At 37.6% G+C, this 23,593-nt stretch overlaps 4 protein-coding genes and 1 long non-coding RNA gene across 5 annotated transcripts; all 5 read right to left on the reverse strand.

The window, feature by feature from the left end:
• Positions 1–2,819: 2,819 nt before the first annotated feature.
• LOC111483507 lies at positions 2,820–3,325 on the reverse strand. The gene is made up of 2 exons (XR_002718375.1): positions 3,176–3,325; positions 2,820–3,104 (listed from the first exon to the last, which is right to left on the reverse strand). It is a non-coding gene; the product is annotated as an uncharacterized LOC111483507 (long non-coding RNA).
• Positions 3,326–5,168: 1,843 nt separating this feature from the next.
• LOC111483489 (NADPH-dependent aldo-keto reductase, chloroplastic) lies at positions 5,169–7,688 on the reverse strand. The gene is made up of 5 exons (XM_023129729.1): positions 7,562–7,688; positions 7,305–7,480; positions 6,892–7,138; positions 5,612–5,791; positions 5,169–5,455 (listed from the first exon to the last, which is right to left on the reverse strand). Exons 1-5 carry the CDS (start codon positions 7,676–7,678, stop codon positions 5,228–5,230), a joined length of 948 nt encoding a protein of 315 aa, XP_022985497.1. The 5' UTR covers positions 7,679–7,688; the 3' UTR covers positions 5,169–5,227.
• Positions 7,689–10,599: 2,911 nt separating this feature from the next.
• LOC111483477 (F-box protein At5g07670-like) lies at positions 10,600–14,493 on the reverse strand. Its single transcript, XM_023129712.1, has 2 exons — positions 13,115–14,493; positions 10,600–11,216 (listed from the first exon to the last, which is right to left on the reverse strand). The coding sequence occupies exons 1-2, from the start codon at positions 14,182–14,184 to the stop codon at positions 10,958–10,960; spliced, it is 1,329 nt and encodes a 442-aa protein (XP_022985480.1). The 5' UTR covers positions 14,185–14,493; the 3' UTR covers positions 10,600–10,957.
• A 304-nt stretch (positions 14,494–14,797) lies between these two features.
• LOC111483474 (F-box protein At5g51380-like) lies at positions 14,798–17,452 on the reverse strand. The gene is made up of 2 exons (XM_023129709.1): positions 15,980–17,452; positions 14,798–15,445 (listed from the first exon to the last, which is right to left on the reverse strand). The coding sequence occupies exons 1-2, from the start codon at positions 17,233–17,235 to the stop codon at positions 15,121–15,123; spliced, it is 1,581 nt and encodes a 526-aa protein (XP_022985477.1). The 5' UTR covers positions 17,236–17,452; the 3' UTR covers positions 14,798–15,120.
• A 2,308-nt stretch (positions 17,453–19,760) lies between these two features.
• LOC111483466 (leucine-rich repeat receptor-like protein kinase TDR) lies at positions 19,761–23,582 on the reverse strand. Its single transcript, XM_023129696.1, has 2 exons — positions 20,446–23,582; positions 19,761–20,370 (listed from the first exon to the last, which is right to left on the reverse strand). The coding sequence occupies exons 1-2, from the start codon at positions 23,123–23,125 to the stop codon at positions 20,012–20,014; spliced, it is 3,039 nt and encodes a 1,012-aa protein (XP_022985464.1). The 5' UTR covers positions 23,126–23,582; the 3' UTR covers positions 19,761–20,011.
• Between the last annotated feature and the right edge of the window lie 11 nt (positions 23,583–23,593).

Raw genomic sequence — 23,593 nt, forward strand, 5'->3', positions numbered from 1 at the left:
TATCCACATGAAGTGATAAACATTATTACTTCCCTAACAACATGAGAGTTAAGCATTACTAACTTAATTTCTTCAATATTTCCTCATATGCTAAGGGTTTTTATTTGATAAACATGTTATTTTCTTATTAACCTAAATGTCACGAGCTTAAATCCTAAACATAGAAATGATCTTTTTGACTCGTAGTGTAACACAAGTTTCAAACTATTCGAGTTTCAAAATTTTATACATACTCATAATGAAATTACCATCTCAGTGATTCAATTTTCGATCCAAGAAATAACTCCTCTTTCCAACCGTGTCAAATGAATGTATGGTAGGGGTGTTCGTGGATTGAGTTGAGGCATTTTTTAGACATCCAAATTGTTCCAATTATAACTTTTTTCAACTCAAACAATCCTCGTTAAATAATAATTCCAATACGATTGTTAGGTCATTTGTTCAAATTTTTTTTAGTAATGAATTTTTTTTTGAACACGTTGGTACTCATTTTAAACTCCCACCATGGATTGATGCCTCTTTTTTCTTTAATAGAAAATAACATAATTGAATCGAAGTGCGAAAGGAAGAAAGAAATAGGAAAACCCTTTTGTTATTCACATTTCGTCAAAATTGTAGTGCTGATAATCCCTAATAGTGTGTGGACACACTCAAACTCCTCTTGTTCAATCCAAAAAAAATAAAGAAATAACGTATGTATACACATCCAACTAGATATTGTCCGTTTTGATCCGTTACATATTACCGTTAGTTTCACTATTTTAAAACGGAGGTTTCCACACTCTTATAAAAATGTTTCGTTCTCTTCTCAAATTGGACAATATCTACTAGTGATTACATTAGGATACGCATTAAAACTAATGTGAAAGCCATAAGCAATTGGACCAAAACCCTAACCTTTTACTTTGTCTTATGTTGAATTTCATTGGTTGTTTTGAATTGACCTTACCTACGCGGCTTGGCTCATGCATATAAATAAAGCTATGTAAAGCTCAAACAAATGCAATCCAAAACTAATCACATCTCAAACACCACGAAAGCAAACACAAATGGCATCCAACATTGCTTCAATTCTATGCAAATTCTTCTTCATTCTCACACTCATCTTAGCTTCCAATGTTCATGCAAGGAGGTTCAATATTCATGGTATCATTTTACTTTTCTTATATTATTAATCATTTAAAAAGTCAGTTTGATTTCTTTTAAGATATATGACGATGGGTTGGGGTTGATACTCGTTTCATTATTAACTCATTTCTTCTGTTTCTTTTCTATTTTGTTCTTCATTTTTGGATCATTGTGTATGCAGGCATGGAGTATAGAGAGACACCAAATAATACAATGGCTCCTCCTCCACCAAAAAACCCACGAGAAGATGCTCCCTGGGGTGGGAACTTTTGATTCTTAAGAATGTATAAATATAATTCATGCTATCAATTTATTCCATCTTTGTGTTGTAAAGAAAAATAGATAATATTAGATCTGTTTGAATTAAAAAAAAAAATGTATATTTTAGTATATAAGTTATGTTCGATAATATATGTTAATTAGTTTAAACATAAATATATTTTCGATTAAAATGTCAAAGAAGTGCTTCAAAGACTTATGATGAAGTCTTCCGTGGTACTTGGACTTTAATGACCTTAGAATCCAATCAATTTGATTCGGGTTGGATTGGATTGGTCTTGTGTCAAATTATTTAGTGAGCCCGTTTTTGAGATAATTTGAACGAAACCCAAATATCAAATGACCTTGATCAAGCTAGCTTATTGGTAAGAGAGTTCCCACTCAAGTTGGGCTTAAAAGAGACACGTTTAAAAGCCAAATTTGATGTCGATTTAGTCCATTTGAAATTACTTTTTAAGTGTTCAGATAACTTAACTAACTATGGACATATGGGTGATTATGCTTTCTTAATAATTGTTATGAGAGATATGCTTTTGACTTAGGCGATTGAGAGTCCCTTAATGACCTAATCATATTATTGATTCATAGATGAACTTATCGAACAAACCGTGTACTCTAATAAAGAAGTTAACCAGATTAAAATTAATATGTTCAAGAATATAACACAAATGGATGATTCTTTGAATGAAGCCTTCGTAGTTCTTTGGTCAATGAAAACATGGTTAGAATTTAGGAATTCAACCAAAGTCTGACCTGAAGAACATGATACATAAGTTACGAACAATATGGTTCCTATATTCTACGTAAACTAATAATTATTTGTTGTTTTGGGTTTTAATAATAAATGGTTTGGATTAAGTCATGGTTAACTCAATATTCTAGATGAAGTAATGCACAAAACAACTTAATTACAAGAGCTGTTTGAACAATCAACTTAAAAATGGAAGTGGTCAAAGGGCCATTAATTGAAATTTTCATATGCTTTGACCCAAAATTTAAATAAATAACGACCAATCATACTCTCATTAAGGACCCATTTCCAAAGCAAAATCACTTGCAAAAATGGCTTCAAACAGAGTTTCCATTGTTTGCAAGTTATTGCTTATTGTAATGCTCGTCCACTCTTCCAATGTTGCTGCAAGAACTTTGCCCAGCAAACCCTACTTTACAAGTAAATTTCCCTATCAACTTTCATCTTTTATCTCATTTTTTCTATTTTTCATATCGATTTTAAAACGGTACTTTCTTTATTTTCATTAGCAAATGAAAAAGACGAAGAGATGAATAATACACCGGCTCCGATGCCTCCACGCAAATTCAAGCCAAAAAATGACGATCCTTGGGGAGGAAATATTTAAGAGTTCGAAGAATTCGAACCTTTTTATGGTTTTTCGTAACATATTTTGTTTTAGAAATAAGATGTTTTTATTGAATTCATCCGATTACAATAAAGCCTTCCGATTAATAAGAGGTATGAACAAGGCCTCCGAATAAGAAAATAGCTTCGCTTTAGTAGACCAAAGAGAAGTGTAACAGTTATTTGATAAACATTCTACACCACACGACAATGAAAAACAATACACGAGAAATGAAAATAGATAACCATGAAGGGTGTTGTTTATTACGTAATCATCTTGCTTAGTGTATGTAGTTACCGTCGTGAGGATCGTCAGCATTCAACTTCCGAACTCTATTATCTGCAAAAAAAATTAAAAAAAAATTACATATTTTAATTTGCATAATCTAAAAACTTTGAAAATAATCTTACATGTTTCACGTGGATTGGAATTTGTAAGTCCCCTTGATGCAATTGAAGAAACCAATAGAAGCAAAATGGTGAACATAATTTGGCAACCAAATGCAAGCTTTTTGTGCACCATTTTGCCTCCCTCCCTTCAGCTATTGCAATAATACTAATATTTGCTTTAATTTATAACCTATCTATACCCAATTTTTTGCATTCAAAATTGAAGACTTTTCTTTTTATTTGAAAAATCTATGCATACATAAATCGTGTTCATATTATATGGTAGGGTTTAGTTGTGACTCGACTTTTCTAAGCGTTTAAAAAAATATTTTTATACAAAAAAAATTTTAAAATAATTAAAATGTGATATCAAACTGTTCTAAGTTATTCATCGTTACTTGATGATGAATCGACTATCCCTTTTATCTTCTTCCCTCTATTATTAATTAAAATTTTGTCATTTTTCATTATTATCATGAATGCTTAATTAACATATAAGGACTAAAGATGTACTAAATAAATTTAGTAACATGAACACTAAATATTGTTCGATCACTAAAATAAAATAACTTCATGACACCTAAGTAAATAAGGGGTACATGAATGAACCGAGTTCACATTCGAATAAGAGCGATCTTGAAAGTTAAACATGTTTTGCTTTGAGTAATTCTATGTTGGGTTACATTCTCCTTATTTCCTCTAGAACGCATGTGAGTGAGAACAAAATATGTTAACATAATCTATGTGTTAGTCTGTAAAGATAGTCTTCCCTCGCGTCTATCTCTATGATTTGAACAAAAAAATCTAATACGAAGGTGTGGTTGGTCTTCTTTTATTTGGTCCAAAGAAATATTAATTTTCAAACTTTGGTGTCTATTTTCCAAATACGTCCATATGAGAAAGATTTTAAAACACAAAACAACTTTACACCACACAAATCTTTTAAACTCGGACCAAACAACTTTGCACCTCAAACACAGATATTTTAGAGTATGCGACGTTGCATATTTATAGCAAAATGGTGTAAATTTTTAGAGTATGCTCGACGTTGCATATTTTTAGAGTATGCTCGACGTTGCATATTCAAAATAAAATAATCTTCAAATAACCCATTTGAATGTCAACTATTATGTCAACCTCAGTCAATTTTCAAAAGATTAATCAGTTTTTCTAACGAAATTTTTAGGTTTTAAAATATGTTCGGATCTTTTAGAATGTTATAGATAATGACATTTAACTATATAATTTTACGTGCCTCATTTTTCAGTTCACTTATAAATAATTTAGTTATTCTAAATGTTATAACAACCTAATTTAATCCTGAAGTCAAATTTTGATAAATTTTGAAATGAACATTCAAATTAAAGAATTGTTCAACTAGGTGAGAAACAAATTTGGAATTTGAATGAACAAATTAGTATAAATAAACGTGAAATTGGAGAAATATTTATAGCAAAATGGTGCATAAGAAGCTTGCATTTGTTTGCCAAATTGTGTTCATTGTTGTTCTTCTATTGGCTTCTTCAATGGTATCAAGGGATTTAACATTCAAACCAACATGTAAGATCATTGTAATTATTGTTTTTTTTTTTTTTTTTTTTCATAGGGGTACTATAGAATTACCCTTGGTTACTATTTACCATGAATTTTGACCGTTGTTTGGGTGCAGTCACCAAGGTTAAAAGGGACACGATGGATATCCCTCATGATGGCAACTACAGAAGAAACCCATGAAGGATGGCTGCCCAAAATTACATTATCTATTAATTTATGTATAATATCTCTGCCCTTTTTTTTTTCTTTGAGTTTCAAAAGCCCATTGGGCTTCCGTTCAACGGAGGAGCTGAGACAAGCCCAGTGGGCTCAAATTCGCTAGCCCAATAATACATATATATTTCCAATTGTAATACAAGAATAATTATTTAAGAGCTAAGTTAATTTTAATTTTATTGATAAAGAATATTTTTTTTATGTGAATTTCTAGGTAAAAACTAGCTTATTAAAACTCGAACAACTTTATTGATTCATATGAAGTGTGACAAAAAGGAGAAATAATTTAAGAATAAACAATTATTAAATTTCTCCGTCCCACAAATCTTGAATAATTTTGTATGGGCTTGTTGTGTCGTTTACAAAATATTCTCCCCTCATAATCTTTCTTTCTTCTAATTTTTCAATCTCCAAGCAATCTTGATCGTCCAATTTTAAATCAAGGGCTCCAAAGTTTTCTTTCATACGGTGTTCGTTAAAGCTCTTCACTATCACACTCGATCCTTTCGATAGGCCCCACTGCAGAGCTACCTTCAATGTATATAACAAAAAAAAAAAAAAAAAGTATTACTCGAGACGTGACAAAATGTATTAACGTTTATCGTAAACTTTGAATTTCATTAAAAGAATTATTAATTATCCTAACGTAGGACTTAGGAGACAAAAGAGAGAAGCTTTTGAAGTAACCTGAGCTGGAGTTGCATTGTGTTTGAGAGCGATTGATTTGATGAGTGGACTTTCAATCACAGCCGTTGATCCCCATGCATTCCCTGGCCCACCCAATGGAGAATATGCACTCACGTGGATCTTATGCTCTCCACAAAACTCTCTTAGCTTTCTTTGCCTCCACATTGGATGCATCTCTACCTATTCATTCAACAAATTAGGGTTTTTTTTTTAAAAAGAGTTGAACGAATCTCGAGATCGAACTTTCAACATTATGAAAGAAATTAGGTACGTTTTTCACCGTTCAGCTGCTTCTGACTACAACATTGTCTCCTTGTAGATACTCAAAGGACGGTTTGTTTGAGGCTACCATCTTTCCAAAGTTCCAATTCATTAAGGCTGACTTAATTGATAATGTTTTTGTTTCATCTTATTTATTTATCGTATCTAATTTTCTATTTTGAGTTCTAGAAATCTCATTCTAACTCGAGATTCTCTTGGTTTCGAGTATCTGAAAGAATCAAACTTTCCTTTTATACTATAAATTTACTATACAAATTGAAAAAAAATAATCAAGAAATATCTTTATTAGGATAGGAAGATCTTAATAATGATACTATTGTCCCCAGTTTGGTCTCTACCATTATAAATATTCTATTTTTAGTCTTTGCTTTCTAATAAATTAAATGACATCAAACTTGTTTTCTTGTTATAGTCAACCCTAACGGATATTATTCGTTTTAGTATGTTAGGTATTACTATCAGCCTCACGATTTTAAAACATGTCTACTAGGGAGAGGTTTCCACACCCTTGTAAGGAAGGCTCTAATCCCCTCTCCAATCGATGTAGGATCTCATAATCAATCCCTTTTGGAGTCCCAACGTTCTCCGTGACACACTCTAGTGTCTGGCTCTGATACCATTTATAACAGCTCAAACACACTGTTAGCAGATATTATCCACTTTGGCCTGTTATGTATCATCATCAACCTCACAGTTTTAAAACTCGTCTACTAGAGAGAGGTTTTCACACCCTTGTAAGGGATGTTTCGTTCTCCTCTCCAACCGATGTGAAAGCTCACAAATATATAAGACATTTAATAGAGTGAAATTGGAAACAACCGTTGGACACTCCTAAGCTTTTATTATCCTCGCTAGCTCTTAAACTTAGGTGATTATTCATCAACATTAAAACCCCACTAGATTGACTTTCAATATTCTAAACATCATGTTAATTCAAGAACAAAAATCCAAAAAACAGACCAATTAATAACATTAATAGAAGTTAAAGAGAGAGAAACCTGGTTAACAGCTGGAGGAATGGAAGCAAATTCTAAAAGGGATTCAAGTTTTTTGGTGGAGAAATTGCTCACACCAATGCACCTACACAGACCCAATTCTTGGCACTTTTCCATTCCCTTCCAAGTGCTTTCGATATCCAATGCTTCCTCAAAATCACTTTCCTTGGGAACTGGATAACATGCCCAAGGCTTCAGCTTTAATGGCCAATGCACCAAATACATATCAATATACTCCAATCCCATGTTCCTATAAACACCAAAACCAAACACAAAATTCAAAATTCAACGAGAATTTAGCGTTTTAAAACAAAACCCATTACTATAACGTGATTGTATAAGCTTTAATCTATCGAATTTTGACGTGGGTTCGACAAAAATCGAAGCTTTAGCCTTGTAATTATGTAATACAATACCTTAGTGACTGTTTTAATGCTGAAACAGGATCATGATGGTCGTTTCCCCATACTTTTGTAGTGATAAAAATGTCTTCTCTCCCCACATTTTGGTTCAAAATTTCATCACAAATGGCTTTGCCAACAGCCCCCTCAGATCCATAGATAGTTGCTGTATCAAAATGCCTATGACCCATCTGGAAAATCAAAGAAAAATAAGGTAAGAAACAATGGAAAAAGGTACAAAAATGAAGAGAAAAAGAGATTATCATATGTACTTTGATGGCCATATGAACAGCTGATTCTATGGTTTTTGAGTGAGCTTGATAAGAAAAAGTGCCAAAACCAAAATGGGGAAGATTTAGGCCACAATTCAATCTCACTTGATTTTCCATCGTGTTCTTCTCTTTCTCTCTCTAAATTATGTGATGATAATTTGGAGAGAGATTAGGTTAGAAGATGTGTTTATATAGGAGAGAGGGCGATGAAGTCAACGTTGTTAACTGTCTCCTAACAGGACATTACAGCTTATGATGAATGAATCATTGATGTTTGTGTCTGAAAATTTAGTGCCTAATTTGTGGGATCTATTTTCCATGTTTTGTGGGACACCGTTGGATTGGCCCTTGATCTTGTCATCCAAGGGACAGGATTATTTGGTTTTGTGTTCTTTATTTCTCTCCTAGGTGTCATGGAATTTTCTTAGAAACAAGTCAACAAGTTGGTTATATTTAATAGTGAAACATTTAATTGGGTAAACCTAGAAGAATAGAGCCCCAACCCCATCATCTTCCTACCCGTCTCTCTTTCTCTCTCTCGTTTTATTAATAATCATTTATTCGGTTGACAATATAGATTGAATTATAATTTGTGTCTGATATTTCGAGTTATAAACTTGTTTAATCTTTTTTAGCTAGCTAAAAAGTAGTGGAAAGCTTCAACAACGTCCCTGTGTCAGGGCTCAACTTTGGACAGGCAGTAGAATATGGTAGGGGCAGAGAAAATTTACAGTGGAGCGATGAAATGCATAAACGATGAAAATACTCTGTTGGGCCAACATTAACAGTGAGAAACGAAAGCTAGGAGAGCAACTTTGCATAAACTATAATAATGTTTTTCCAAAACTATTATAGCGCTTTCTCCTAAATCAACAACTGGTAGATAATTCAAATATGTAATAAACAAAACATATCTCCATGCATATATATTATCCAAAACCATTCTTAAAAATAGTTTTGAAAATAAAAGCATAAAGAGAATTTGATTTTTATATATTTAAAAAAAATAGCTCCAAAAATCCACTCATATCATTTAAGATACATTAATATCAACATTTATTTATATTGAGAAAATTGTGTGCTAGGGTTGAATTAAAAATTAGTAGGCTTGCAAGATATTAAATTTTTTGAGTTGACTTCCATTTTCAATTGTGTTTGACTTCCACTCAAGTCAACGAACAAATGAAAGTAAACGCCATTGCTTAACCTTAATTATAGCGAAGCCTTAGACCTCCCCTTTAGAATAAGAAAAACAAATCCACAACTATCTTAGATTTTGAGCTGTTTTTGTCACTTAATGCATACATATATATCTAGAGGATCTTGTTGTTGAAGAAAAAATGATCTCAAAACTAACCATTCGGGTCTTTCTTTATGCTTTTTATGGGTCGTTAAACTTTAAATACGTGTCTCGAAACTTTCAACATTGTGTTTAAAGATCCATGAAGTTGTTTGTTTCATGGTAAAACCTTACTACACGATTGACACTTTCTCATTGGAAGAGACGGCGAAATGTGATAGCAAGTGGACTGCAACGTTGTGTCAGAATGCTACTTGGTTGATCCTGTCAATAGTCATATACTTGTCTCAAAGATTAAACCATGCATGTATAAATATGAATTAATTCAAATAGTGAAACTGTGAATGAATTATTAAATCAGTTATAGTTTGTTTGAAAGAGATGTATTTATTAGATAAAAGATCGACGCTAACTCTGCCCGTTGTTTTAATGATTCATGATAACTCAACAGATCACACGGCTATCGTGTCAGCAACGCATCATTTAAAGAGAATCACTTGATTTTTTTTAATCTACATCCAACGGTTAGTATGGAGTAAACACCTTTTCTCCACATGTTTTGAATGGTTTCACGCTAATCTAGTTTTAAAAATATGATTAAAGAAATTAGATTACAGAAACCCCTAATCTATGAGTGTATGTATCTTTGGTATTATAAATTAAAACACATGGAGGCGGTGGTTGAAAATTTAAGATATAATTAAATATATTAGAACCCTGTTGGGAACATGCTGGCCAGCCAAATGATTAAGCTAAGCTAAGTAAGATTAATAGTATCATTAAGCACAAGAACGCACCATTAAACTGAATGCCTGCCAGACAAAACAAACATCATTTAAGCAAGCAATTAATAGCCGTGTTTGATCATGTTCCCTTTCTTGGAGCCTCACAAACTCACATGTCATTTATAAATTATCCACTTAATTTTGAGAATATTATCTTAATTATGCTCCGAAACAACGTTAGCAGATATTATTCACTTCGACCCGTTAAGTATCGTCGTCAGCTTCACGATTTTAACCTCACAATCCACTCCCTTGAGGGCCAGCATTCTCGCTGGCACACCGCCTCTAACACCACTTGTAACAGCCCAAATCTACCGCTGGTAGATATTGTCCGCTTTCGTCCATTACGTATTGTCATCAGCCTCACGATTTTAAAACGTGTTTGCTAAGAAGAGATTTTCACATTCTTATAAGAAATGTTTCGTTCCTATCTCTTACCGATGTGGGATCTCACAATCCATCCCTCTTAGGGACCTAGCATCCTCACTGGTACACCGCCCGATGTCTGGGTCTGATATCATTTGCAACAGCCCAAACTCACCACTAACAAATATTGTCCGCTTTGGCCCTAGCACCATCAGCCTCATGGTTTTAAAACATGTTTGCTAAGAAGAGGTTTTCACACCCTCACAAAGAATGTTTCGTCTTCCTCTCCAACCGATGTGAGATCTCACAATCCACCCCCTAAGGGCTCAACATCCTCACTGGCACACCGCCCAGTGTCTAGCTCTAATACCATTTGTAATATTTCAAGCCCACTACTAGTATATATTGTCCGTTTTGGCCCGTTACATATCGCCGCAAGCCTCACGACTTTAAAACGTCTGCTAGAAAGATGTTTCTACACCCTTACAAGAAATGTTTCATTCCCGAGATCTCACATGCACATCATTTATAAAACAGCTAACAAGGTCTCATAGCAGAGGATCAATCATTGCATTAACAAGGTCTCATAGCAAAGGATCAATCATTGCATTGGTGCATTTTATACTAGAAGAACAAATCTTTACAGTTCAACTAATCCCAAGAAGAATAATAGGCATATAGCATTGCTAAATCATACAATGATGTAGCTAAACTAAGCTACTATGCTCCAACAAAATCACAGTTCCAGCAAATAGGTGAACTGGGTCGGGTTAGTTTCTAAGAAAACATCCTGTGTTGCTTCCTTCTAAGTGATCCTGGAAACTAAAACGTAAACGTATTTTCCTATATTGAACATCTATTCTAACCACCTAGCTCGACTATAAACGACTACGCTAAGTATGTTTGAGCTAACGATTAACAGCAGCTATTACGTTTTCGTGTTTGCTAGAAAAACCTCCCACCTTTCTTTCCCATACAAGTCTCGACCAGACTCGATGATAGAAGTGATTTGGTATCAGGCCTCCATTTTAAATTCTTAAGAACAGAGAAGACTTCAGAAAGAGCAGGAGAAATGCAGCTATCTTTTATGTTCTTACATGACTCTACTTCGAGGCTTTGAAGCTCCTTCCACTGAAGAACTACCGACTCCAAGCCTTCTGTTGTTAACACCGAACATCCTTCAAGCAAAAGCATCTTCACCCTCCTGTGCAAACACAAAGTACCCACAAATCAGATATAGCTTCAATCAAAATGCTTGATTACAATTGAGCTACCAGAGTAAATCATTCAAAATTTCTAGCATATTCTTGGTATGTTCAGCTTTAAGGGCTGTATATGTGGTCTGGTGGGTCAAAAGTCATTTTTCCAGCTTAATCAGAGAGAAGCCACTCGAGTGGCCAATCGGAACCAGGTCCCAGGTTGTGTACCAGGTTATAAAGGGGTGACTTAGTTAGGAGTCGAGTTCTTAGGAGGGATCATTCTGGTAAAACGGTACATGATTCGTTGTGGGAGAGACATAGCCCTCTTGAAGGCTATTGATACTGCAATTTATTCACTGATATTGCAATAATTATCTTTGTTGCTTTCATGTATTTTCTAAGTTTGGGTATAGTTAGAAATTGTGAGATCTCACATTGGATGGAGAGGGGAACGGAACTCTTTAGAAGGGTGTAGAAACCTCTCCCCAGCAGACACGTTTTAAAACCTTAAGGGAAAGCCCAAAGAGGACAATATCTGCTGTCGGTGGGCTTGGGCGGTTACAAATGAGATAGAGTCAGTCACCGGACAGTGTGCCAGTGAGAACGCTAGCCCCCAAGAAGACAATATCTACTAGCGGACAGTGTGACAGTGTGCCACCGGATTGTGAGATCCCACATTATTTGAAGAAGAGAACAAAACATTCCTTATAAGAATATAGAAATCTTTCTCTAGCAAAGGCGTTTTAACTTTGAGGGGAAGCCCAGAAGGGAAAGCCCAAAGAAGACAATATCTACTAGCGGTGGGCTTGGACTGTTACAGAAATGACCCCTAACCAATGTCTAAAAGGTTAAGAGGTCATCCGAACTCAGAATCCAGCCTATATTTCCATGAAAATTTCTGTTTATACTCACCGATTACATTTCGGTGGCCACTGAAACGAACGGAGAAGAATATTATTCAATTCTTATGGACCCAAGAATTCAGAACTTGACAGAAAAGACACCATGATAAACAAATGACAAAAATATGTAGCCATGGATTGGACTGAGATACTCACATACACCACCCATTCAACAACAAAAATTATTGCTCTTCCTAGTTCATGAAATCAATAAATTATTGAACTCTCAAATGATTTGGTGCTAATGCTGGAAAGCACTGAAAATGGCCAAGTATCTAAGCCTCAACCACAGAAACACCTAATAAAATGATAACAAGAAAGTATATCGAGAATAGTAATAATGTAACCGCTCTAGCCCACTACTAGCAGATATTGTTCTCTTTGGGCTTTCCCTTTCAAGTTTCCCCTCAAGGTTTTTAAAACTTAGGGAGAGGTTTCCACACCCTCATAAAGAATGTTTCGTTCTCCTCCCCAATCGATATGGGATCTCACAATCCACCCCTCTTCGAGGCCTAATGTCCTCGCTAACACTTGTTCCCTTATCCAATCGATATGAGACCCTCCAATCCACTCCCCCCCCTTTTGGGCCTAGCATCCTTACTAGCACTCCATCTCATGTCCACCCCCTTTCGAGGCTCAGCCTCCTCGCTGGCACATCGTTCAGTGTCTGGCTCTGATACTATTTGTAACAACTCAAGCTCACCGCTAGCAAATATTGTCCTCTTTGGACTTTCCTTTTCGAGATTCCCCTCAAGGTTTTTAAAATGCCTTTTAGGGAGAAGTTTCTACACCCGTATAAAGAATGCTTCATTCTCCTCCTCAACGATGTGGTATCTCACAAATAAAGTAAACAGAGCAACAGCTAGCAACCTCTTCTTAGCATGCATCATACAGCAATAAAGAAATTAATGTCATCCCACAATGCAATATCTACTATTTACTTCAAGAGGTTAACAGTATTTACAGTTAACGAATGCTCGATGAGCATAAAGAACCCTTACCAACAGTTATTCGCAAAGCCGAACATGTCATCGTCCAATCCCCAGCAGTCCCGGATGAAAATCTCCCTCGCAGCCCCACATGTCATAAACAAAGCCCTTACACTTTCTGAATCCCGCAATTGAGAATTCTGCAAATGGAGCCGCTCAAGAGCAGGACAGGAGCTCAAATACTCATCTGGACCAGGATTAGCATCAATCCTCTTGCATGATATGATCTTCAAAGTCTTCAAATTCTCACAATATTGAAGCCCACCCAACCATCCATCATCCATCCTATGATCACAGAGTGTCAACTCCTCCAACATTGGGCAGCACTGCCCAATCGCCTTAATCCCATCAAAGCTCCCCTCGCACCCACTAAGCTCGAGCTTCACCAATCGTCGACATCCTCGAGCGACCATAGTCAGCCCAATATCCGTCACCGCCGAACTAAAGAACCCATCAACATTGCCAACTAGCTTCAGTATTTGAAGATTCTCAAACGCAGCAATTCCTTGGAGCATGCAATCACTGCACTTGTGCAGCTCAAGTTCTTGCAAGAGTTCACATTCCTTAGCCACATTCAACAACCCAAATTCACTACCACCAACAAGACTCAATTTCCTCAAGTTCGGGCAGCCATTCGCCAAAACCTTCAGCCCTCTATCAATCAAAACACTTTCCAATACAATCTTCTCACCCACATTCGAATAGAGCAACAACCAAGGATCAATATGCATGGAAAGAACCCCATGGCTCATTAAAATACTCGAATTCCTAGACGAAACCCAACACCCAGAAACCAAATCCACTTGATTAAGATTAGGAAACCTCAAAACCAACCTACCCGACAGAAGAAAATCGAAATCCGTAACCCTTAGAGACCGTACGAGACGACCCTGCAGGTTAAGCCAACGCTTGCAGACAAGGAAATTCAAGTTTCGCTCGCAATCGGGAAATTTGGAGAGAACACGAAGAAGAAGCTCGTCGGAAAGCAGCAAGGTGAGATCAATCAAATCAGAAACGGGGGATTCGGGTTGGGAGTCGGGAGAAGAAATGGGAGAATCACTGGACATAGAATGGAGTCGCATTGAGACAATGACGTGCTCGTGGAAGAACCCTATTCGTTCTTCTTCTTCACTGGGAAACAAAAAGCTAGGGTTTGGCTGTGGCCAAGGATTGAAGAAAGGGAAGAGGATAGAAACAGAACTTGGTTTCTCAGCCTCAAACGACGGTGGAACAGAATCAGTAATTTCCAGAATGAAAATGACAAATTTTTCCTAATGGGTATTCGAATTCGACTGACATTTTTGAAAACCCACAAATTTTTATGACTTATATCAACGAAAACGATAAGATTGATTGATGCCTTTCTTTAAGTGGAAGGGAGAAATTAAGGTTTCAACTAGAAATGGGTTTAGGTCTTTTTTTAATCTAAATTTTGTTAAAAAGTTGGATTAGTTGGAAATGATTGGCATGGTCAAAATTTAACGTAACAGCAATTCTAAAATAAAATATAACTTATATAAGAATCAGTCCTAGAATATTTTTTCATTTTTCAAAAATAAAAAAATATTTTCGACTCAAACATTTATTCAATAAGACGTGAAATAGGATAAGTCGATGTAAACACAACTCAACGAGAACAAGAACAAACTACAAACTACGAAGTCAAATATTAGGATCAAATAAAACATTCAGAAACTGTACTAATCCACAGCTATGCCAGTAATTCTATTAAGCTTAATAATGGTGGAAATCATGATATTCCTTTACAGATACTAAGAACAGTAATTACTAAACCAAACTAAACTAGTACAATTCTAATATACAGTGTTTTTTAGTAGAAGATGACTTAACTTCCTCGAGACATACGAGCAAATTCATCGATGCCGAGGTCGATATTCTGCAGTAACATTCTTGGCATCGTCATCTCTGGTGCTGTCAACGTCTAGTTAACCACGAGAACGATCAAGAAGACAATTACAGTGTGACGACGTCTTCAGAGAGATTTCATTTCGAGGTTTTCATGTCTGTCGTGCGCTTGTGTGATTATGAACACCGGGTAGAACTTTCATGTCCCATGTCTTTTTGAAAAACCTACGACCTTTCTTTCCCATGTGGGTGCCGCCAATGAGGCTTGAAGGCAGAAGGGATTTGGTATCTGGCCTCCATATCAAATCCTTGAATGTTGAAAACAGGGTAGAGAGCGCAGGAGAAATGCTGCTCTCTTTTATGTTCTTACACGATACAACTCGAAGACTTTGAAGCTCCTTCCATTCAAGAATTACAGATTCCAAACCTTCTGTTGTTAGCTGTGAACATCCTTCGAGAGAAAGGAACTTCACCCTCCTGTAAAGAAAGTAACCATAAATTAAACACCAATACAAACAGGATGAACAGTTCTTAATTTCTTCGAGATCAAGGACTTAGATACTAAGAATATGGATTCTATATGATATTCAAACTTTTACTCAAATCCTGGAGCTTTGATCACTGATTTAAACTAACCGATCCCAAAAACAAGGATCAATAATCGGTATGCCCGGTAATAATCATTAGATACAAATTCGAGATACTTTTCCCTCCACATCAAGAACAGAAGAGGCATCTCACCAAATAAGTTATCCTCACCAAGAACATAAGAGGTTCTGCAAAAGTTCAGGAAACTAGACCAGCAAAACCTACAGCCTCCATTGAAGCATTGTTCTACCTAAAATAATATAAACCAGTAAAGAGACCTCTGCTTAGGATGGCAGTAATATAAAACAACAAAGTTGCAGCTTCCCATTCAGTTTTGAACCAATTTGAACATTGAAATTCATTAAAAGCCACAGAATCTTTGGAATAGTAGTTATGATAAGAGTAAAAGGAGAGATTATTTACCAGCAGTGACTTGCAAAGCTAAATATATCATCAACCAATCCCCAGCAATCACTGATGAAAATCTCCCTCGCAGCCCCACAGGTAATAAACAATGCTCTACCACTCTTTTTATCTCCTAGTTGACAATTCTGCAAATATAACCGCTCAAGAGCAAGGCAGGGACTCAAATATTCGTCGGGTCCGGGATTCGGATCGATCTTCCTACATGACATGATTCTCAGAGTCTTTAAATTCTCACAATACGACAGCCCAGCCAACCATCCATTGTCCATCCTGTGATCACAGAGTGTCAGCTCCTCTAACATTTGGCAGCACTGTCCAATAGCCTTAATGCTATCAAAACTTCCCTCACAACCATTAAGCTCAAGCTTCACCAGTCGTTTACAACCTTGAGCCAAAATAGTCAACCCAATATCAGTGACTACTGAGCTATAAAGACCATCAACGTTCCCAAATAACTTCAGTATTTGCAAATTCTCACAAGCTGCAATTCCTCTCAGCAGATTATCATTACACTTGTGCAGTTCAAGTTCTTGCAAAGTTTCACATTCTTCAGCCACACTCAACAATCCCAACTCACTCCCACCAATAAACGCTAATTTGCGCAAATTTGGACAGGCACAGGCCAATGTCTTCAGCCCTCTATCAATCACCATGTTGTCAAGGATGTTCTCCTCGCCAACACCCGGAATAGGCAAAAACCAGGAATCAACGTGTATAGAAACAATCCTATTACTCAACAAGATACCAGAATTTCTGGTGGATAACAAAGATCCAGAGACTAAATCCACGCGGTTAAGATTCGGAAACCTCAAAATCAACCTACCTGATAAGAGAAAATTCAAATCCATGACTCTAAGCGACCGTACAAGACGGCCCTGTAGATTCAGCCACCGTTTGCAGACAAGGAAGTTGGAGTTCCGCTGAGAATCCGGTAGCTTCGAGAGGATCCTGAGAAGAATCTCGTCGGAGAGAAGCAGCGTACGGTCGATCTTGCAGAAATTAGCGATAAGAGGTTTGGTTTTGGAGTTAGGGGTAGGAATGTGAGGGTTTTTAGACAAGGATTGGAGTTGCATAGCAACAATAACATGCTCGAGAGACTTCGTGTTCTTCAGCCACACATCAGACCATCGTGGATTCCTCTTCTTCTTCACCGGAGAGTTAGGGTTCGTTTGAGAACTTGGAACAGAGGAAATGGAGCTCCGTCTTTCAGATTCAAGTAACACCGATTGAGCTCGTTGATGATGAAATCCCATGTCGGTATTCCCTGTCTGTATCCTCTTCAAGATTTCGTCCTTTTCTACCGCATTGATTCACCAATCACAGCTCGAAATCTGCCGATTTGAGTTCCTCAAATTCATCAGACACTTCACATTCTTATTACACATCTCGAAATCTGCAGATTTTAGTTCCTCAAATTTGAATCGCTTTCAGTCACTAAGCTTCTTGTCTCTGTAGCCAACGGGCAAAGGGACTTTGTAGGGTCCGTAATTTTCAATTTTTAATATTTTCTGTATCATTTAAATTTTGCTTTTTTTTTTTTGTTCTCATTTCCCATTTCTGGATTTTCATGAGTTCTTAAAAATATCCAATTTTTTTTAATTTTTTTTTCTTTTTTAACCTTTAAGGTAGGTAGCTAAGATCTAACCATTTAATAATTTTGAAGATTCCATGTTTGTAAATGGAATTTAATTATTTATCACACTTTTCAATCTCAAAAATATTTGATTTTCCAGATCTCATTTTCACACAAAATCAAAAACTCCGAATCATTCTCTTCATCATAAATAATCCACCTGTCTCGAAATGATCTAACTCAATAAGGAAATCTCAATTGATCGGGCCTTTCAATACAATCAAATAGAAAGTTCCAAAGGGTATGGGGTTCGAGATAAAGAAATATCATTTTTTATTAAAATGTCCGATTAAATTTATATTTCTGAAAAAAAATATTATCAAAATAAAAGTATTTAAAAGATTATAGTTAAAAATGAAGAATTGGTTTGTGAATTGGAGCCAATTGACTCATTACCGTTAAGTAGCCGTTAAATTCAAATATTATTTTCAATGATTTGGGACCCATCATTGAAAGTGAAGGGGGGAAGACTACAAATTTTCAAGTTTCATGAATATTATTATAATTGAAAATGATTAATTACCCACTAATGAATTGATTTATATTTATAAATATTAGATTTTAATAATTAGTTTTGTAAAGTAATTTTATGATTTCAAACTCGATTACGGGGATAAGACTGCAAGCAAGTAATAAAAACCTAGAGAGAAAGCTTTACGAAGTCACTTACCTCCTCCAACGTTGAGGATGAGAACTCATTATCACTGTCTCATAAACGATGATATTACTTCTTTTAACTTTAAATTACAAGTTTAGTGTGAGTTCTCACGTCGATTGAAGAGAGAAATGAATGTTGGCATCTTGTTAGGCCTCGAAGGGGGTGGATTGTAAGATCTCACATTAATTGAAGGGGAGAACATTATCGGCTGAAGAGGGGAATGATTGCCAGTGATATGAACCAAAAAACGTCAATCATACAATATACTTCAATGACGATGTGAAGAAAAAGTTGCCAAAATTATCAAAAAATATTTCAATGCATGTCACATTGAAGAAGAGTGAAGTTTGATTGTTATAAATTTTGGTGGGTTACAATTTAGAGTTTTTAGGACTTTTTATTAAGTATGAATGTTACCATTCTTGGAATGGCTACCATTTTGAGGCTATATAAAGTCATGTAATATACTTGGAAAATGTGGTAAAAGAAACATTTGTGCTCTTCTTTAGCCAATGACTAAGTTTCTTTACAATTCTATGTAGTTTAGGTTTCATATAGAATCATTCAAGCTCGACATAATCAATCTTGCTTGTTGAGTGATTCGAATCTCAAACAAGTGTTTGAGATATTTGATCAACAAGAATCATTCAAGCAAGACATAAACAATATTGCTTGTGGAGTGATTCAAATCTCAAACAATGTTGTTGTCTTAAGATATTCGATCAACAATGTTGTAGTGGTTCCTTATCTTATCAGTCAGCGAGGACGTTGGGCCTTGAAGGGGGTGGATTGTGAAATCTCACGTCGGTTGGAGAGGAGAACGAAACCTCTCCCTAGCTGGAGTCGAGAAAGCACAAGGAAGACAATTTCTCCTTGGTTTAGATGGTTACATTTAGTCCCTAAACTTTTGGGCAAGTATGCCCCCATTGCCAAGTGGTTCACAACATCTCTTTTTCAAGGAGACAGTGGGGATTCGACTTCCTTTAGGGGTAGGGTACTACGAAAGGAAGTTGATCATGGATTATCAATAAGCTTGGAATTGATTCCTTCCGGATCGATGCCCGAGCGGCTAATAGAGACGGACGGTAAATTCGTTGACAACATGTCTGGTTTCCCCTAATATCCGTTCCATTCCAAGAACAATCATCTTCCTGTGCATAATCCATTCCAGAAACCTGAACCAGTTTTAATAAAATCCTTCAACGTCGATGCTCTTTGGGTTCCTTGAAACCGACAGCCGAATGCAACACATAAGGCAGTCAGTATAGCACTCTTTACCACCTGCAAACACCAAACAACAAATTCAAAACGAAAAACAACAGCAATGAACAATCTAAAGAAGCATTGGCAAAGCTTAATCTGTAACCCACTTTGATTCCTAATATGTAAACGAGACCTGAGTTTTGATTAAACAAGACTTTATACAAAGATTTGTTGATTTCGAGAAAATTTCTCACGACAATAAACACTGATTATGTGCTCTGATCTGATAAAATTCCTAAGAATCTTAGAAGATAAGTATATATAATGCACAATGTTCATCACATAGAAACAGCCTTCAATTCACAAGCACAGAAAGGCAAAATGAGAGAAGAACACTTACAGAGAAGAACACTTGGAAATTCCAATAGAACCTAAATTTGAGATTAGAAGAACAAAAAAAAGCTTCTCCTATACCAATCCCCCACCAATTGAAATTAACCAAAAAAAAGAAAAGAAAAAGAAGAAGAAGATGATATTAACATTCAGCTACAACATTCCCAGGCAATTTTCTCTTGGGTTTGGCTTCCTGTAGCATCAAAACAACGTCGCGCATTGATGGCCGATCTGCAGGGTTACGACTAGTACAAAGCAATGAAATCCGAAGCATTTGAACCATTTCTTCTTTAACAGACGCACAAGATGCACCGCCATTGCTGTCCAAGATTTGATTGATTCCATCCTTGATCTTAACCTTGGATCTCACCCAATCCACAATGCTGTTCCCATCGCCAAATTCCGACTCCACGGATCTCTTTCCACTCAATATCTCCATCAACACAACTCCATAGCTGTAGATATCGCTCTTTTCGTCCACTTGGAGCGTATACGCATATTCTGTCAAGAACACACAAACATCAAAATCACTGAAACTCGAAGGGAACAAATATGGGGAGACGGAATGGTAAGAACCTGGTGCAATGTAGCCGTACGATCCAGCGATCACAGACATGGATTCATCGGTCTGGATCAACTTAGCGACGCCGAAATCAGCCACTCTGGCCTCCATCTCGCCGTCCAATAAGATATTGCTGGGCTTGAGATCGCGGTGAACGATGACGGGATCACAGTCATGGTGAAGATAACAAATACCCTGTGCCACACCCAGTGCGATTTTATACCTAGTCATCCAATCGGCGCAAAAGTTTTCACCCTTGTTTTTACCGTGCAGTAAATCGTCCAAATTACCATTGGGCATATACTCGTAGAGCAGCATCGTGCACTCCCTGTTGCTGCAGCAGCCTAATAATCTCACTATGTTTCTGTGCCGCACGTTCCCAAGTACATCCACTTCCGCCAGAACCCCTCTACGCCGTCGGATGTTCTCTTTGTACTTCCCCCATAGTTTCTTCACCGCTATGATCTCGCCACCTGGCATCTCTGCTTTGTAGACGGTTCCTGTGGACCCCATTCCCAGTATCTTATCCGTCATTGCCATACATTCTAACACGTCCTCCGCCGTGAAGTTCAACCGTTGAAAGGCGGTTAATTTCCACGGTCCGATTTCCTCGTCGCCACCACCGAATCGACGGTTGTATTTCGCCTGGAAACACCGTGTTCCGGCCACCAATACGAACAGTCCAATTCCAAATGCCACCGCCATTATCCACACTATTGCTCCTGCCGTACGCCGCGGTTGCTGCTGCCGAACCTCTATCGCGCCGGCGGTTAACGTGTCGGCGGCGCATGGTTTTGCCAGAATCTCGCCGCAGAGTCCGTCGTTGCCGATGAACGACGACGGGTGTAATCCCGGAAAGATTGTTCCGGTCGATGGAATAGGGCCGGTGAGCATGTTGTACGACACATTGAAGCTTTCGATTGTGCTACAGTTTTGGAAATTTGAAGGAATTGTACCTGTGAGGAGGTTACGAGAGAGATCAATGGCGGTGATCGACGGCAGCGTTGAAATCTCCCATGGAATAATTCCGGTTAAGGAATTCAAGCTCAAATTCAGTGTGAGTAATTTCTCGCAGTGGCCGATTGTCCATGGAATACTGCTGTTTAAGTTGTTCTCCTGGAGTTCGATCTTGTAGATCGATCTACAGCCGATGAAATCGGGGATGTCGCCGACGATTTCTGAAGAACTCGCTGAGAAAATCTCTAATCTCGTTGAGTTCCAGATATTCTCCGGCAAGGAAGCTCCGAAGGCGTTCTGTGAAATGTTCAGATACTGTAGCCTAACCGCATTACCAAAATCCGCCGGAATCTCTCCCGAGAAGTTATTGTTGCTGAAATCGGCGAACGTTAAATTCTCCAGCAGCCCGAAACCGTAAGGAATCGAACCGTTGAGGCGGTTATTTTGGATTCGAAAGCGAGTGAGGGATGTGCAGTTAGCTAAAGAGGCGGGAAGTTCGTGCTCCAATTTGTTGGAAAACAGAATGAGCTTGAAGAGCTTATTACCATGGCAGAGGTTCGGGGGAATCGGACCAGTGAGCATATTCGACGATACATCAACTTGAAGTAACTTATCGTTGGAGCCGAGTTTTTGAGGGAGTGGCCCCGTGAGCGAATTGTTCCATAATTGCACACTAGCGAGATTTGGAAGATCGCCAAGTGCTTCTGGAATTTCCCCACTCAGATCGTTCCCCATCAAACTCAACTCCGTCAATTCCTTCATATTGTACAAATCCGACGGAATCGCTCCGGTGAGTTGATTCTCAGACAAATCAAGCTCCTCGAGCGCTTCTAGTTTCCCTAAACTTTGAGGAATTTCGCCAGTGATTCGATTCTTGAAGAGAAGAAGATTTTGAAGCTTCGTCATGTTCCCAATGTCCCATGGCAGAGTCCCGGAGAGGTTCGCTCCGGCGATATCCAAATACTTCAGATTCAACAACAGAGGAAATTCCGACGGAATCCCGCCGGAGAAGGTATTGTAACCGATTTCCATTCTCTCAATTTGGGTTAAGTACGCGAGCTGTTCTGGAATTTGTCCTTCGAGAATATTTCCAGCTAAATGCAAATATTTCAACCGTGAAAAACCGCCATAGCTCCCCGGAATACGGCCATTGAAGTAGCTCCCGCCGAGGTTGAGCCGTTCGAGAAAGTGGAGATGAGCGAGGTCTAGTGGTAATGGACCAGTGAAGTTGTTGCTGTAGGCGTTGAAGACGTTCAAGAACTTAAGCTTGGAAATCCCAGGTGGGAAAATGGAGGTGAAATTGTTATGACTGATATCAAGAGTTCTGAGGTGGGAGAGGTCGAAAATGGCGGTGGGGAACGGCCCAAGAAAGCTATTGCCACTCAAATTCAAGTGGATCAAGCTGGTCAAGTACTTAATTTCAGAGGGAATATAGCCGGAGAGATTACGGCGAGACAAATCCAAGGAAGTGATTTCAGGTGAGTTTGGATGGCATTCAACTCCCGACCAGGAACACCAAATCGGGTCTTGAAAACCAGATTTGGTGAAGGTGGGTGTGGGGTCCCAATCATGGAAGCTCGAAAATGGGTCTTTAATGGCGGATTTGAGCGAAAGCAGGGAGAGAAGTTGAAATGGTAAAGCTGTAGGAGTTGCAGAAACAAGCTGAAGAAGAACAGAGTTGATAATCAGAAGAAGAAACAGAGCAACAAAGAACAGGAAAGCAGAATCTGGGTTCATGGCTGCTTCAATTGAAGTGAAGAACTCTTGATTTGGGTGAGAAGAAGGGAAGATAAAGAGAGGGGGTTTGATGATGATGAAGAACAGGGGGAGAAGCGCTTTTTGGAAGTGGTTGGAGCAGAGGGGGTTTCATGGTGGTGATGATTGGTTTTTGTTCGGTGGGTTTTGGTTGGTGGACATGAAGGAAGGTAGCAGAGCTACTACTGGTTCGTCTTCTTCCTCCTCCTCCTCTGCTCTTCTTTAATTCTTCTTCCTTCTCCAGTTTTCTCTCTCTCTCTCTTGTTCGTTGCTTTAATGTTTAAATCTTTGATTTGTTTCTCTCAGTATTCTAGCTTTGTCTGATTATTCATACACTTTTCATCATTCCTTGTTGTTCTTTATGATGTTGCAAATCAAAACCCATAAATATGAAGAACAACAGTACACACACACACTGTGTCTCACAGGATCCGAGAAAGTCGTCTCAAT

This window comes from Cucurbita maxima, unplaced genomic scaffold (genome assembly GCF_002738345.1).
Source record: "Cucurbita maxima cultivar Rimu unplaced genomic scaffold, Cmax_1.0 Cma_Scf00008, whole genome shotgun sequence".
Classification (NCBI taxonomy): domain Eukaryota; kingdom Viridiplantae; phylum Streptophyta; class Magnoliopsida; order Cucurbitales; family Cucurbitaceae; genus Cucurbita; species Cucurbita maxima.